The sequence below is a fragment of the Anas acuta genome, chromosome 6, assembly GCF_963932015.1.
Source record: "Anas acuta chromosome 6, bAnaAcu1.1, whole genome shotgun sequence".
NCBI classification, from domain to species: domain Eukaryota; kingdom Metazoa; phylum Chordata; class Aves; order Anseriformes; family Anatidae; genus Anas; species Anas acuta.
Window position 1 is genome coordinate 8,574,108 of NC_088984.1, and position 16,051 is coordinate 8,590,158.

At 36.1% G+C, this 16,051-nt stretch overlaps 1 protein-coding gene across 1 annotated transcript in view; it reads left to right on the plus strand.

Annotated features, from left to right (window-relative positions):
• CCDC93 (coiled-coil domain containing 93) overlaps positions 1–15,629 on the plus strand; it is a 38,991-nt gene extending 23,362 nt beyond the window's left edge. The window contains exons 13-23 of the mRNA XM_068687288.1: positions 557–619; positions 1,550–1,623; positions 2,178–2,259; positions 3,556–3,627; positions 4,672–4,743; positions 4,984–5,092; positions 7,443–7,525; positions 9,388–9,425; positions 10,837–10,921; positions 12,401–12,514; positions 14,460–15,629. Coding sequence (XP_068543389.1) covers positions 557–619; positions 1,550–1,623; positions 2,178–2,259; positions 3,556–3,627; positions 4,672–4,743; positions 4,984–5,092; positions 7,443–7,525; positions 9,388–9,425; positions 10,837–10,921; positions 12,401–12,514; positions 14,460–14,513 — 846 coding nt within the window. The 3' untranslated portion in view covers positions 14,514–15,629. The remainder of the gene's footprint in view (positions 1–556; positions 620–1,549; positions 1,624–2,177; positions 2,260–3,555; positions 3,628–4,671; positions 4,744–4,983; positions 5,093–7,442; positions 7,526–9,387; positions 9,426–10,836; positions 10,922–12,400; positions 12,515–14,459) is intronic.
• Positions 15,630–16,051: the final 422 nt, after the last annotated feature.

The following is a 16,051-nucleotide window of genomic DNA, read 5'->3' on the forward strand; positions in this document are numbered from 1 at the left end:
TAGAATGCAGTCTGTTGGTGATTTATTTGTGAAAAATACAGAAATACTAACGCAAAAAGTCTTACAAATTTGTCTGTGGAGAGGGATGATTAGGGTGAGTCACAGCTCCATGTGTTGAATGGCAAACTCAGCCATCAGGAAAAGAAGAGGACCAGAAAGCCAAATACACATTTCTTTATTTGCAGTGCTTCTGCTTCGCTTCTCTAACCCATGTCTTGTTTTTATTGTTAATATTTGTAGTGTTACCTTAAAATATATAGACTTTAGGGAAGGATATTTATGTAAAATTAACCTCTAAACTATTTGACAAGTGAAACAGCCAGTGGTAATAATATATCAGGAAGGTCAGGTGGAAAGTATTTGCTGCTATATTAATTAAATGTTCAGAATTCTTGCAATAAGATATACTCACCTGACAAGAAAAGCCCCTGTTTGTGATGGCTTGCCTGTCATTTCATAGACAACCATTATTAACATCTCAAGTATTGCTATTCTCCATTACAGGTATAATTAGCATGAACATAGAATTTAACTCTCTTCTTTCTCTTTGTAATAGTTGCAAGCTAAATGTGCTGATCTGCAGGCAAAATGTACCGAAGCAAAAAAGACATTAACCGAGGTAATGTCTGTGTTTGTACACTGATTCTAGCTGAATCATTTTTGAGATAATCTGTTTGAGAAGTTACATGTAGAGGGATGTATTAAATGGTGAAGATGACTGACAACTTTTCTGTGTTAAGAAGGTTTTGAGGTTGTGAATGGAGTTATGATTTTTTTTCTTATTGCCCAGTAGCTTTTCTGGTCCAAAAGAAAAACTCATACTTCCTCCCCTTCTGGAGCATGTCAGGAAGTGGTTTTACCATGAAAAGAAAATAATGTTTGTAATGGCAACAGAGAATGTATGAGTCAGTAAAAATGACTGCGTGAAGTGAAATGTTAATATATTGGATTTCTTCATGGAGTTTATTTTTGGATATAATTATTTCTGAATGTGAAGACTGCTTTTTGACATTTTATTGCTTTTAATTCTTAGGTTGTTACTGCGAGTTAACTGTTGGTCTCTGCTTGTTTTTATGATGCTTCTACATAAGTCTAGATCCCAAATATTGTGAATAATAGGATTTTTTTTGTTTGGTTTGTTGTCTTTTTTCTTTCAGTGGGAAGGATTGCAGACATAGTAAAGGGATTGAAATAAACATTATGGCCTGAAAGAGAAAGTTGTATTGTATTTTACTGTCTGATCTCATATGTCACCTGTGAAATGCTCTTCCAGTTGTGAAATCTCATTATGACTGGATATTGTTCTTTCTAAGTCCCTGCAGTCCTGCTTAAACTCAGCACTTAGATCTTTGTTCTGTGCCTTGCATTACCAGCATTTTGGTTGCACTCATGGGTTGCTGGATGGCATGGTTACTGCCTTACCCCGTGCTCCAACAGAATGCAGAATAGTTAAGATGAGCATATTGAAGTCACTTGGCACAATGTAGGGGACAATCGTGTTCTTTATTTTAAAAGTGTATCTTAAAGAATTATTATTTATAACCCTTAGGTCAAGAGTTATAGTGAAAAACTGGACAAGGAATTGGCGGCTTTAGAAACAATAGAATCCCAAGCAGATTCTAGGTAAGTGTTTTTCCTTCGTTTATGACATTTGAAGTTCTGAAAAATGACGGTTTTAAAACCGAGTAATTGAATATTTCTTGCTTTTTTCAGCCTAAACAAATAATTAGAATTTAAACAAGTATATTTCCTAGCTTCCTTCCAAAGATGGCAAAAGATTGTCGTATTATGAAGTCTGAGTGAGAAGTGTCAATATGTAGCTGAAAATAATTGTAGATGCTTAAATATAATACAAGCAGAAGGATACTAAACACATTTGAAATGTATGTGAGGCCTTCCTGTTCTTATTTTCTTTATATTTGAAGTCTTCATCTTACATAAATTAGTGTACTCTTTCAAAGCTTCCACAATAATGAGGTGAGAAATCACAAAATCATCAAAATACTCAGGGTAATATGACATTTTATTTTGACTATAGTAATATTTGGATTTGTAATTTAAATGGATTTTATTGGAAAATTGTATAGAACTAAGCTGGTTCTAGTATCTTTTAGTTCTTCATCTGTTTAATGTAAAAACTCAAAAACTAATGCAGTTTGCTGGGTCTTCAAATTTAGCGTATTACAGAATCTGCGAGCACTGGTGGCCATGAATGAAAACCTCAAAAGTCAGGAGCAAGAATTCAAAGCACATTGTAGGGTAAGTTTTAATTTCTTAAACAGTGCTTCTTTACCAAGCTTTAGATGTATCCATATACTTCTTCCTGCTTTGTCCTTTCTTCCCCTCCCTGCCATTTACTCTTTTTTACAGATTCATATTGAATACTGCCACTAGTTTAATTTTTTGCAGAATTATGGACAGTTGCCCAGTTCTGCAGCGTATCAGACCTACAACAAGGCTGCCAACCAAGAAGGTTGGAACTGAGCTAACCAGGAGGACTTGCTCCCTGCTATGAGGCAGGGAGCTACAAGGAATGCAGGCAGGGCATCTGAAGTAGTGTGGCCTTCAATGTTTTGTTTTGCCCGGGGCCTTTGTTAAAAGGCAGTTTTTAGATACAACTCCAGATCAGCCCTGTATTGTGGCTGCTCTTGTTCCCCTCTCTATTCTGCTAAGAGTATCTGGTGATGTGGCAACAGGGATTACAAACAGATAATAATATTAAAATAAATCAAAGTTTGAGATCAGGCTGTACTAGATACCATCTGTACTATTCACAGCCTGAAACACATTCTGTCATCTTGGACGAGCTAGCAGTGACCTGAGGAGCACAGTGCACAAGAGGAAGGTTCCTTGAAAGTCCCTAGCTTTGGAGCAAACCACCAGAAGAGACAGAGATAGAGATAAATCTATTAGTTTTCAGAGTAGAGTTTTACTGCTTAATTACAGTGTTTTGCTGCCATGTTTACTGCTGTGTTTATAGGCTGCTTAGAAATATGATCAGAGAGAATTGTTTTCATTCTCTTCTGTTTAAACAGTGTTAGATCAAATTTAATGGAATGAAAAAAAGTAAAAAGACATACTGCCCTGTGGCAGATATTGAGCACAGAAACTTCATTTTCCCCAAACATAACCATTTTGGAAAGCTCTAGAGGATCTTGATGGAAATGACCTTACAACTAACTTTGTTCATCCATTAGTGTGAATACCACATGTTGTGGTTCTGTGTCATGCTATTGGTATCGTATTATTTATTTGCTTCACCAGTTTCTCATTTTCTATGTCGCTCATTAGTTCAGTTGGCTCTAGTATATTTGTAAGTAAGAAATAAATCTGTTCCTTTGTTTGATAAAAGCAGGCATTCAATTTTATGTAGTGAGTAATAATGGATGCCTTACCCCTGGGCAGGGAATGCTGTTTAATCTTACAAATTGTAAAATAAAGTATGTTGTCAGTGTCACAGTTTTGGTGCAGGTCTATGGCATCAAACCTCCTGCTGTCTCCTTTAAGGAGAGGTCTCAATTAAAAGCAAATATGTTTTGTTTTGTTTTTTCCCAGGAAGAAATGGAGCGTCTTCAACAAAATATTGAGAATCTGAAAGCAGAGGCAGCAGAAAGTGGGGAGGAAGAGGTAAATATCAAATGTGTTAATTGTTTATTTTCAATTTGTGTTTTAAAACGCTGGTTTAGGGCCTTCTCACTTTTGCATGTTCTGGTAAGTATTAAAATATCTGTTGCAATCTCTGAAAAACTATTTTCTATCACTGGTAAAGCCACAATTCAGGCTAATAAACAGAGAAGTGCAGTAGACAGAAAATCACTTCTTTATTCTTTTTGCTAGAACCCATGGGGCTAACTCATAGATGCTTTCATCCCCTTTTTACTTTCATCTTTGTAGCAGCAGGGAAGAATCTCGAAATGTTAAGAGTTGTGCATATTATTTGACAAAACCAAGTCTTCCTCAGAAAGCATGTTTGTTTTTGTTGTCTTTTTTTCCTTAAAAGTTGATTTATTTGAAGGATAGAGGCACAAGTTTTTAGTGCCTCAGTGCATTGTATGCAGTGAGCAGCTGTCTGAAGCACAAGTGCATCCAGACTGAAGGCAATGAATAACAAATAAACAGAAAATGAAGAGCTTGACTCGCTTGTCTTTTCAATGAGTAAACATGTCATATATTTGTGTGTCTAAAATGAGGTAGATTTGATGCTGCCGTCCTTCTGAACACAGTGTGTAAAAATGAAACCGTAAACCTCAGTTGTAAGTTTTTAAAGACGCAAAAAAAATTCTTTAAATCTGCAATCCAGAAAATGTAGGACACATCTCAGAGTGTTTGTGATCTGCCCTGGGCCTTGTTTATCCCTAACCCTGCCGATGAATCAAAGTATAAACATTTGGACAAGTACAAAGAATCTTTTGATAGGTTTCTTCGTTTTGTGTCACTGTATTAAAATTACCAGAACACTTATTTACAGTAAAATACAAAAGTTGTCATTTTTTAAAATGCAGATTATGAATCATCTCTTAAAAAAAAAATAAAAAAGCAAATGGTTGTGTTTTAGTGGGAGCCATTAAATGGAAGATACAAATACAGAAAACAAACCCATCTGCACATTTTTGTAGTTGCGTTTTCATTTGTTGGTGTAATACACAATTGTTTTGGGTTCTCAAATTCTAGGAGCCGAATAAGCTTATAGACCAGCAGTACAAAACTGAAAAAGATAAACTTCAAAAGATCCGGCTATTATTGGTAAGTCTTCATAAATTGGACAAAATTATTCATGTTTTTCTTACCTTATCACTTTTAATACCTCTCTTCTTGTTGTTTAATTAAAAAAAAAAATCACGAAATAATACTGAGCCTCAGCCAACACTTTTTTTAAAAAATAATTGATTATTTAGTAACAAAATATTGCTGGGGGGGCTTCATCCATTTTAAGAAAAGAACGAGAAGAGGCTTTGTTTTCTCCCCTCCTAACTTTCTATTCAGGCACGAAGAAACAGAGAAATAGCGATTTTACAGCGCAAGATTGATGAAGTACCCAGCCGAGCTGAGCTAACACAATATCAGAAGAGATTTATTGAACTTTACAGTCAGGGTATGTATATCAAGCAGGAACATTCTGCTCAAAGCTAAAGCCCTGGAAGGAGGGTAATTGCATTTTAAGCTTATGGAGTGTAAAACAGCGCTTGCTAATTCTGAGGAGTTTAAGGGTCGTTTGATATTCACATTATACAACCTATTTTCAAGGTTTTATAAGCTGGCTATAAGAATTCTCCTGTGGGTGAAACTTGATACATGAGGTCTTTGGAGTAAACTCTGGCTGCAACAGGTTCAGTCGTATAATTAAATGACCAATGTGTTTAGAAATTCCTTAATCTATTTACAAACGAGGTTGTTGTAAATTTAAGTCATGCTTCATTAATTGCTCTTTACATTAGATAGTTTGGTTCAGAATCAGAGATGTCAACAAAAATATTGCCAAGTAAAGACAAGAACTATGAAAAAAACAAGGCATTGTTTATTTCATTTTTGATTTATAAATATCTTGCAATATCTTGTTAGGTTCAGAGTACAAGTTATTTTCAACTTCTTTTAATATAAGTTATAAAAAGGGGAGTTTGCTTGGTTGACTGTTTGGGTAGTGATGTGTTTGCTGCACATGGTATGGAGCATGCAAACTGAATAAAATTTTAAAGTTATTCCATCAAATTGACAATGGACCAGCATGCTTACTGGTGTGTATTTAATGCTGCCTGTGTAATGGCATAAGTTAAAATATATTTTTCTGTAGAAGAACTAGCTAGTGTTTTAAAGATACTTTGCATTCATTATATACAGGTTCTAACCAAGCTCTTGGAGGTTGAGCAGTTCTAAAATTATCTAACTTTGATTCATATCCATTGTCTTTGAGTCATCTCTAGTTGTGTAGTCACATGCTGTCTTCCTATGTGCATTATCTAGCTCAGTGCATGGAATAGGTATGCTTCTTTAGTGAGTGCAAGTCCAGTTCTTTTCTCTCCTTGATCCCCATTTGCTTTTTATGTGCTATGCAATTTATTTAATCAAGTCCAGCATGTACCTGCTCAGAAGATGGAGGCTTCCTTTATATATGAAGGACAGGAAGATTAAGGAGACTTGTGGAACCTTGGGTGCGGATTTAAGGGGCTTTGAATCTTACAGGACTGATTTCTGTAGTGCAAAATACGTGCAGTAACTTCAGATAACACTGTGCTTGGTCTCCTGGCCAGGAACCTGCACTGCTCAGGCTAAGCTTCTAGAAAATTGAGCTGAAAATCTCTTGGCAGTCTTTCTGTGAACTGTGGCATTTTTTTCATAGAGTTCTTGTGTTTGATCAGATTCAGGAGATCTTGAGTAGACAAAAACTGTTTTTTTTGACTTTTGGACCCAAGGCATATTGGACAAGACAATCTTTGGAGATGTTCTCCAAACTCAGTGGTCCTGTACTGAAATGCTTTTAAGTTCCAATATTCCCTTTCTTAAAATGTATAAACTGGAGTGAAATCATCCGTATGTATATCTATGTATCATGAGCTCTGGAATAATTTTCATTATATCATTTGATCATCATAAACATGGACTTCTTTCAGTTCAGGATTCTAGGCTGCTTAATGTAATCATGGTAACTTTTGCCAGCTGTCCTTCTCAATTGAACTTTTTTCCCTTGAGAATCAAAAGTGTCTTAGATTTCCTTAGTCACTGAAGAACTAAAGAATAGATAAACACTTCAGACTTGAGTATCAGTCATCATCTTGTGGACCCAAAGGGGAAGAAGTGTCTGAACCCTACCTTCTGCACTGAGCTGTGACCAGCATCTGCTACAATCACCTAAAATAGATACTGTTTGAAAAGAAATGTGTTATGTGTTTTTTTTTTTTAATTCTATCAGCATGCATATGTTGTAAGGAGAGAAAAGAGGCTTTCAAACAGTAAAACCTTTCTTGCACATTCGTACCTTGAAAGATACAGTTTAATGCACTCCTTTTTTCCATGCAGTGCTGTCAGATTATCCATTCCCTTTCTGCGCCCCTGCACTCCCTCTGCCCACCAATGTGCCAGCTAGGCCAGGGCAACTGTTAGCAGCACAGAAGCCTCCATGGTGTGAGGTTGAAGTTCATGAAGGAAGGATGAACAGGCAGTGGTAAGGAAGCACAGCTGATAGTGCCAGTGTGTGTTTGTGAAATGGACTGTCAGCAGCTGGGCTGTAATTTAGACACGGAGCTGTGTTGTTCTGGAGCCCAGTTCTCATAAAATCTGATAGCTGTTAACACTGCTGGAGATTTACATGCAGAGGGAATATTCTTCCAGAATGCATTATAGACTGTGTTCCGTTATTGATAATTGTATATTATAAGAAGCCTACAAAGTATTTTTACAGGTTCCATTTCACCCCATTTATTATTCTACCTTTTTTTTTTCCTTTGCAGTCTCAGCAACTCACAAAGAAACAAAACAGTTCTTTACTCTTTATAATACACTGGATGATAAGAAAGTATATTTGGAAAAGGAGGTAAGAGAATGTTACTGTTGTTTTCTAAGTGTTCAGTCTATGGAGAAGATAGTGAAAGCTAAGTAAAAACTACTTACTCAGCCATATCAGAGCAGGGTCAGCAGTCCTTGAGAGTAAAATTGAGACAATAGGTTCATAAGAACATTTCTAATGTTGAGGTGGAAGTGGTCTGTGTTGTAAAAAATGCTGTTAGTACAGCATGTTTAATCTGTTCACAAAACACGTGTAACATTTGATTAGCAAATATCTGTCACAGGACCAAATTACCCTGTTTCTTCTTGGTTAACCCAACCAACCCATCTCCAGTAACTCTGGAAAGGAACTTCTAGCTGCTGGCTTGCAGCATCATTTGGTTCTCAGTGTCGCAGTGGAAGGTTTCTGCTTATATGGTTGATGGTTTCAATCATGGTTTTTAAAATACTTATTTTTAAAATGTTTTTAAATTCTTTTTTTGTGTCTTCGATTTTTGGGTTTTATCCAATAGCTTTACTGTTCTGCAGTGTAACACAGCAACAGTCTTACAGTGCAATAGTTGTGCAGTGCTACTCCTTGTTACTTGAATGTTTTGTGGTATAAACTGTGTAATTGCATTATTAAACACAAACTTTCAAGGCAGGGATTTGGGCTTGGCAAGTGTTGATGAATCACGCAGTAATTTCTTTGAGTAACAGGCATTTTTAAGCGTCATAGCTTCTTTGGAACCTGCTCAGAATTTGTTTGAATTTTTCATAGTGAGGTGGTGAACAACTGCGGCTGCTGTTATGCAGCACCTATTGCTCTCATTTATATCAAAGATCTTGGATGTAAAGGTAGTCAGTTTACCTTTGTGGCAGTGAGGCAAATGCTTCTGTTTGCAATGCTCAGCTTCATTTAGTAAAGAATGCTTTCAAGTACTCATCAAAAGGAGAAACTGTTTGGAAGGTTTAACCGCAGGAGACTTGTGAGATGTACTGAAAGCTGAAGGGATTGCATTAATTGCTGCTGCTTAGTAAATTTTAGTGCCGTCAGCGATGTTTAGAAAGCAAGAAAAAAAATGCATGGGTTAATCTGCACAGTGAGTTTATACCAAGAGCAACAAAACACTTCACTGAAGTTACAAATACCTATGTCTGTATTGTTTAAGTGCAATGTTAGTATCTTCATAACAGTAGCTATGCAAAGGAAACGCCGTTCTCTACTTCTTAGAAGTTCATCTTTAAACAGACTGTGAAATATGTAGAGGTGAAGTGTGTAACGATGCGTAGCTTTATGGAAGCCAGTAAAATTGACAGCACAAAGAATACAGTGCAGAAATTCACCTGTTCTGCACTGCTTGGTGGGGCTGTATGGTCTTATACCGGCTCCAGTCTCTAAAGCAAAAGGTTTTCTATTAATTTTTATTTTTTAAGACATCTGAGTGAAACTTCTACTTTGACACTGCAACTAGGACTAATTATGCCACTCTAATATAGCTATAACATACGCTTGTCCAGTGTTCACCTGTGATGGTGCACAACTACCTGTAAGCTTCAGCACATTTAAACTACTCTTTTACTTCATTGCTTTTGTTTGCAAAGCTGTCTTGCAAGAAAATTCTCAGTGCTGTAACTGGGCATCTGTAAAAGTAAAAATCTCAATTTTGATCCAAGACTAGCTGCTGCCTTCTGTGGTTCTTCCACTAGGACAGATGTCACTAACAAAGAGGGATTGTGGTTCCTTTTTCAAAAAGAAGTTCAGGATTTCATACAGCTGACTGCTTGTCAGGGAAAGATTGATACCAGTCCATTTTTAGATCTGAATTTCATGTTATTGTCTGTGAAAACTCAGAGTAACATCAGAAAGGACAAATGTATATTTTCTTTCTTTTTTTTTTTAATTCACAGGTTAATTTACTAAATTCTATTCATGACAACTTTCATCAGTAAGTAATGGTCATTTTTCTTTTGATAGTTGCAGTGGGTGGTGTAGTTGTTTGGGAAAAATGGGAGGGGGCATGAGTTAATGTAAAAATTTGTTAGAATATTTTATTAACTTAAACAGTTTAATAAAGTAGCTTATTAATTCTGTTTAAGCCAATATTTGGGTAATCACAGACTTGGAATTACTTAACTTTTATAGTCAACATATGTTTTTAATATCTGGCTGTTCAATTGCAGTTGTGGAAAGAAATCAGTCATAATTTTCCTGGCATTAATTGAAGTATTTTTCTTCGTTTTGTGAGTTTGTGGTTATTACTTTATGTACAAAACATAAGACTCAAACATATTTCAGACATGTTTATTATGCACTAACTCTGTATTTAAAGGTTTTGATGAAGTGTGAAGTCTTTAGGTAAAATCATGGTTCCCTTGGAAGTTTAAGGTCAAATATCAGTCTGTGATACAGCCAGCATTTGTTCCTCTCTGTGTTTTGTTTTTTGACTTTGGGGGTGGGTGAGGGAACTCCATTGTGAATTTTTGTCAGAACAGTACAGTGCAATAGGGTCATGGGAGAGGATATGGCCTCATAACAGGAAAAAATTGTTTGTCTTTTTATAATTCTGTTGTGAAATTGTTTTTTCTTATAATTAATGATCTCTAATCCTGTACACCTGTGCCTCTTTGTGTTTTGTCAGAAATTTTGGAGTTTTGTTATGTTTTTTCCTATTATCCAAAATTCTAATTACAACCTAAACGAAGCAACAAAAAATCCACACTAGCACCACCAAGAAAAAAATAATAATTAGCTATTTCAAATGTTATCCTTTGCAGCAGGGATCTTAGATCTGTTTTGCTCAGTGATAAGATCTTTTTGATATTCTGTCCAGTCATTAGAAACCAATTCAGTAATTGACAACTGGGTTTTGGATTGTTTTTATTGATGGTTGTGTGTGGGGTGGCATTTTCTTTATTTTGTTTTACTTAATCTATTCAGAAGTAATTTGGGGCCTGTAACGTATCTTGGTCTTTTCCTTTTAGGGCATAAATTATTATTATTATTATTATTATTATTAGATTATTTACTGTTCTAGTCCTCTACTCACTTTCTTTATATTCTAATCAGCTGCCTTTACTACAAGTTTGTGCTCTTGGTTAGTTAATAGTAGTTCATTATTTATTACAACACAGAGAAGGGAACAGATGCAAACTGTCAAGGAAAATGCTTGTGATGAGCTCTGTAGTCTGTTTCCATCTCTCTGATCTGCGCTGTACTTGAAATCATTGATTAAAAAGATGAGTTTTTACATAGGATATTAAGCAATGTGAGTACTTGGACATGGGTAAATACGCAAGGTAATTGTAGATGAGACACATTGTCCCACATCCCTATCAGTTATTATTTTTTCTTTCCAGAGCAATGGCATCTTCTGGTTCCCGTGAGCAGTTCTTACGGCAGATGGAACAGATTGTGGAAGGCATCAAACAGAATCGAATGAAGGTCAGGCTCGCTTTCTCTTCTAGAACCTGGGAATTATTTCAGAAAAGCCTCTTGGATAATAACTATAAATGCAGAAATTCATTATGTGAGGTGCGAGCAAGCAACTTGCAAATACTGTCTCTTTCACATCCATAAGGAACTGTTCACCACTAAAATGTTAAGGGACAGAGTAAAAGAGAGAGAGGAATCTTGTACCCCTGAACTTTGTTACTGGCAGTGTAGTGACTTAGCTCTTTGAAACAGCTGGTTCAAACATCTCGCTGATGTCCCTGACGTTAATAAGAATTTTTTCCATTTGGGCTGCATAAGTACAGCCAGGCCTATGTCAGACCCACTTTCTGGATTTAACCTGATGTAGAAAAAACTAGGTGTTGCTGCTGAATATGTTATGCTCACACAGAAAATGAAAAGGCACTTGTGGGTGTTTAGAGCCCCAGAGTTCATGCAGAGATCAGAATCACTTCTGGTAACTCTTAGTGGCTATTCTGTGAAAGCACAGCCTCAGTGGACTTGTGTTACGTGGGTTTGGGGCGATGCATGCACATAAAGCAAACATGAGGTTCAACAGCTACTCCAGCTGAAGCTGTCCATGGATTTATTTGCATACAGTGGGGTTGTTTTAAGTACCTGGTAATAACGGTTACTAACTTGTAATTATTGTGTTGTATTACTTTATATTCATATAGAAATATATACCATTAAGGGGCTTTGAGATGGTTTACTCTGTAGAGCTAGAAGATTCTTGGTAGTGGGTTATAGTTGTTCATTTGAGTTGAAATAGAAGTATGGTTTGCTTCAAATCAACATAGACTAGAGTGTGTACTGAAAAACGCCATCTTTCTAGGTAAAAGACTGTTTTACCTTAATAGCTAAGCAGAAGTTTCAGATATATAGAAAAAACAGGATGGAATGCAACTCAAGCTATCATAAAGCCCTTTGCACGAACAAACTCATAAAAACATATTGACTATAGACTATTGCGTTGGAGAACATTGTTTTCAAAGAGGACAAAGGACAGCAGAATAGCGATGCCGGTGTTGTATGTATGGGTCATCTTTCTGTTACCAAGGCTGATGTAACGAGTAAGTCAAGGTCAAACTGAGATTATGAAAATACTTCAGAACAGCGCAGTTCCAACGAGCGTAGATGAGGTTGAAGATAATTACACTTCTTTTTTGGAAGAATTACATTCTTTTAATTGCTGTAGCAAGCAACTGCACGAAATTAAAACTGCCTTGGAGTTCATTGTTTTGTTTTCTGTCTTGACCTCTATTACACAGACAGAAATGAATAACAGCACAATAAGTCAAAGGAGTGAAAGCAGAGCAAAAGCTCTGCTGTGATGTTCTTCAGGTTCCTAAAAATGAACTCTTAAATCTTTGAAGTCCATTAAAATCATCAGTTGTTTCTTACACTTTATGTGCATGTGTGTATTCCTTATACAGTAGGTGACCTTTTATCCTTCCTGTATACTTACAGATGGAAAAGAAGAAGCAAGAAAACAAAATGCGAAGAGATCAGTTGAATGATGAATACTTGGAGCTTCTAGAGAAACAGAGGCTTTACTTTAAAACAGTGAAAGAATTTAAAGAGGTAAGAATGTGTTTTTTTTTTTCTGCTAATGTAAATTGATGAGTATTTGAACTGATAAATTGTTGCTTAAGAAGTTCTGCTCAGGTACACTGATTGTTTTGAAGTGTGTTATAAACCTTGCTTATGTTTAGGAGCAAAGGAGCAAATTTCTAAATATATGGATTTGTCTAGAACTTAAAACAAACAAACAAACAACTTTCTGCATTTCTCTACTGTACCTCAAGAGTTAAATCACAAAAAGTTAGCTGTCTGAGGAAGCTGCCAATCTGAGTTTTGTAGTACTACCTAGAAATGAGCAGCATTTGTGTTGTGGGAATGGATGAATAGCTCTCTGCCTATTAGCAGAATTGTGAACTTTTCTCTTTTTTGCAAAGCTCATGATGTAGTTCACTGCTGCATTTCTACTCAATCAGAATGTAAAGGCAACAAATGAATCTGCAGCAGCAAATGCTTTCATTAGGTATTGGGGCCAGGCAGCACCTGACTTGCTGGTACATTAGTTCTAGTAAGTACCTGGAGTTAAGGTGGGATTTCAGGAGGAACATCTGCATGACTGACTGCTCTCACTGACGTCAGTGGCAGCAGAGGCAGGTCCAAGTTGTTTTATTTCTCAAGAGTGAATTTGCATAGTTATTTCAATTAATCCGCCAGTAGTATTCCTAAAAGTAAGAATGGGTTTAGGTTTATTAATGCCAAGACAACTAATAAGAGCTATTTTACTTTCTTAAACTTACTGTATATAACATACATCTTTTGGATGAGGTTTTTAGACCTTTGAGGCACCACAACAATGGGAAGGAAGGAAAATTTGTGGAATTGAATTAATATTCCTCCTACTTAGGAGTAGACAGTGGAAGCAATTCAAATAGGTTATGCCATCTTGAAACAGACATGCTCTTTGATACTTGTTGCATAAAAATCCCATAAAACTGGGGTAAGACAGAGAAGCCCAGTAATCAGGTAAGAAAACTGACTACATAATAACTCCAGAGCTTTGCTAAAGCCTATCAGTGGATAAAGGAGTGGGTTTGCATGTTTGTGTTGCTTCTGTTTTTCTGAACTTCATTTAAAAAAAAAAAGTCAATTCAAGATTTTAAGGCTTCTAAACATGTATAGGCTTTAATGTTCAGTGACCCATTTTGGCTTGACTTAAGCATTTACTTGTGCACAAGTGTTCCTTACACTGCTTTTTGCACCGTGTTAACAATGTCTCTTGGTGTGATTCTGTATGTGATTCTTTTATTCTGAAAATTCCTTTGTCACTGATGAGCAAGCACCACTCCATGTTAAATGGGAAGTACTAGTTTGTTACTGAGTAAGCTGTATATTCAGGTCTCCAAGCGGAATCTCCCGGAGATCTGTGAGCAGCGGTTAGGTATGTGTGAGTAAGGGAGGGAATCCAGAATCTTTGTAGTCCTAAATACTTTTAGGAACCAGCCTTGTTTTCTAACCCCTGTGAAAGGGCTGATTAATACTTCATTGATTTAGCCTTGTCTGAGTTAATCATAATGTGCTTCTGTTAATTACTGTCTCCATGATAATAAATGAAAGTAGTGCTGCCAGGCAAAATTGTTATTGGTTTCAGGTGTTTGAGGGGGAAAAGAAGACTTCCTGGTTTATTTTGAGACCGCTCCTTCCTGTTCTGGCTGATACGTGGATTTTATTTAAACAAAAAATAAGCCATTTGTCTTCCTCTGTCTTTTGAGGCACCTTCAATCTTGCTATACTTAAAAATAAATAAAATTGTGGTTGCGGTGTTGAAAACTGATGGTATGTACCTGTGTAAATACATTTCTTGACTTGGAGTTTTTCCGTAAACACTGACTTTTTTTTGCAAACTGTCTTGTAACTTTCTTTCAGAATTAGAGGATTTGGTTTGCTGATGTGAAGATCTAAGTAAAAGAGTTGAGAGTTACTACTTAATTTGTTTCCTTTCTATTAACAGGAATGTCGTAAGAATGAAATGCTGCTCTCCAAGCTGAAAGCTAGCTCCTCCTGAACATCTCCGGCTCGTGAAGTTTATACATGATTGTTCAGTCCATACATCAAATCTTTTTTTGTGAAGTGATGGTTAAAAATGCAATTGTAGATATATATATATATATACATAAAAAAATTATATATACAAAAAAATATATATATACAGACACAGATGTAAAGTCTGAGTTTCTTTTCAGCATGTACTCTTACATTCCTTCATCAAAAGGCCATGTTATTCATTATTGCCTCCACTACACAGTAAAGAGTTAATGCAGTACAGCAAAATAGAAATTATTTATTTGTTTGTTTTTCACAGAAAGAACAATTAAGATGGTTTTTATTTGGGCTTTAACACTGAAGTACATCAAAACTCTGGAATAAGTAGATATGGACTGTTTAATATGTCCGGTACCATAAGATGAGCACTGCAGGATGCAATAGCTTGTTAATTTTGGCCAAAAAATAAACACAAAAAATGGTTCTTGAGACTCTTCACCAGCTAGTAACTCCATATTATTTTAATTTACACTCCTAGCTATAGATAAGATTCCAAAGGGTAAAAATTAATTTCTAATGGTCAAGACAAAAGGAAATGGAAACTTACCTTGGATAATTCCTCATGTAAAACTATAGATCTATATTTTTATAAAGTCTAGCTGTTGTATAAATTTCTTTGAAATTACATTTTTATATATAGAGTATGTGCTTGTTAAATTAATAGCTCCAGGAAAAAACACCCTAATCCCTAGGACCATCGCATTATCCCTAGCTGGGATGAAAATCAAAGTCTGTGTCAGCTGTAACATAGGAAGATAAAGATTCAGACTTTCTACTCAAATGAACTGATGCTCACCTTTGAAGACAACCTATCTACCCTGCCGAAGATCTGTCCTTGAAAGTTTAGAAACTTTGTGGAACACTTTCTGAAACACTTTTATATCTGTATATACCGTATTTTATAATTCAAGCAGTTGTTTTTTGTACTTAACATCAGGATTTTGGACTGACTTAATGTACATCACATATTTTGTTCAGGAAAAGGAAAACCACATTCTTCTTCCCCAGTAACATTGACACTGCTGTTAGATTACTTTCTATGGCAGCACATATAAAATAAAAAGATGTTTAGAATCCAGTGACCTTCTGCTATTGTTTTTGAGGTGGCACTTTAGGCCACGTTAAAGGGCAGCTTTAGAAGCCTTAATATGCTTTTGAATTATAAGTGCATTAAAGATGAATTGTGTAAATTAGTATTTTGATATTCAGTCATAGAAATGTTTTCATGTGTCATATAGCATTCAGTAACATTTTCTCTCTTGCTGCTCTTGTTAAGCTTGATGTTTCAGTATTTGGGACAAACTATCAGACCTGCTGTATGCCAAGGGGATCCGCGGAAGGGTTAGATGTGTCTTGCACAGGCATCTGCTCACCACACAGAATTCTTGGTGGAGATGGTACACGTTTATCACACTGCGCTACCTGATTCCACTTCATTTGAGGACAGGAAGGTTCGATAGTTGTATGTGATCTCATGCAGAGCCTGTAGTGTTAAATGGA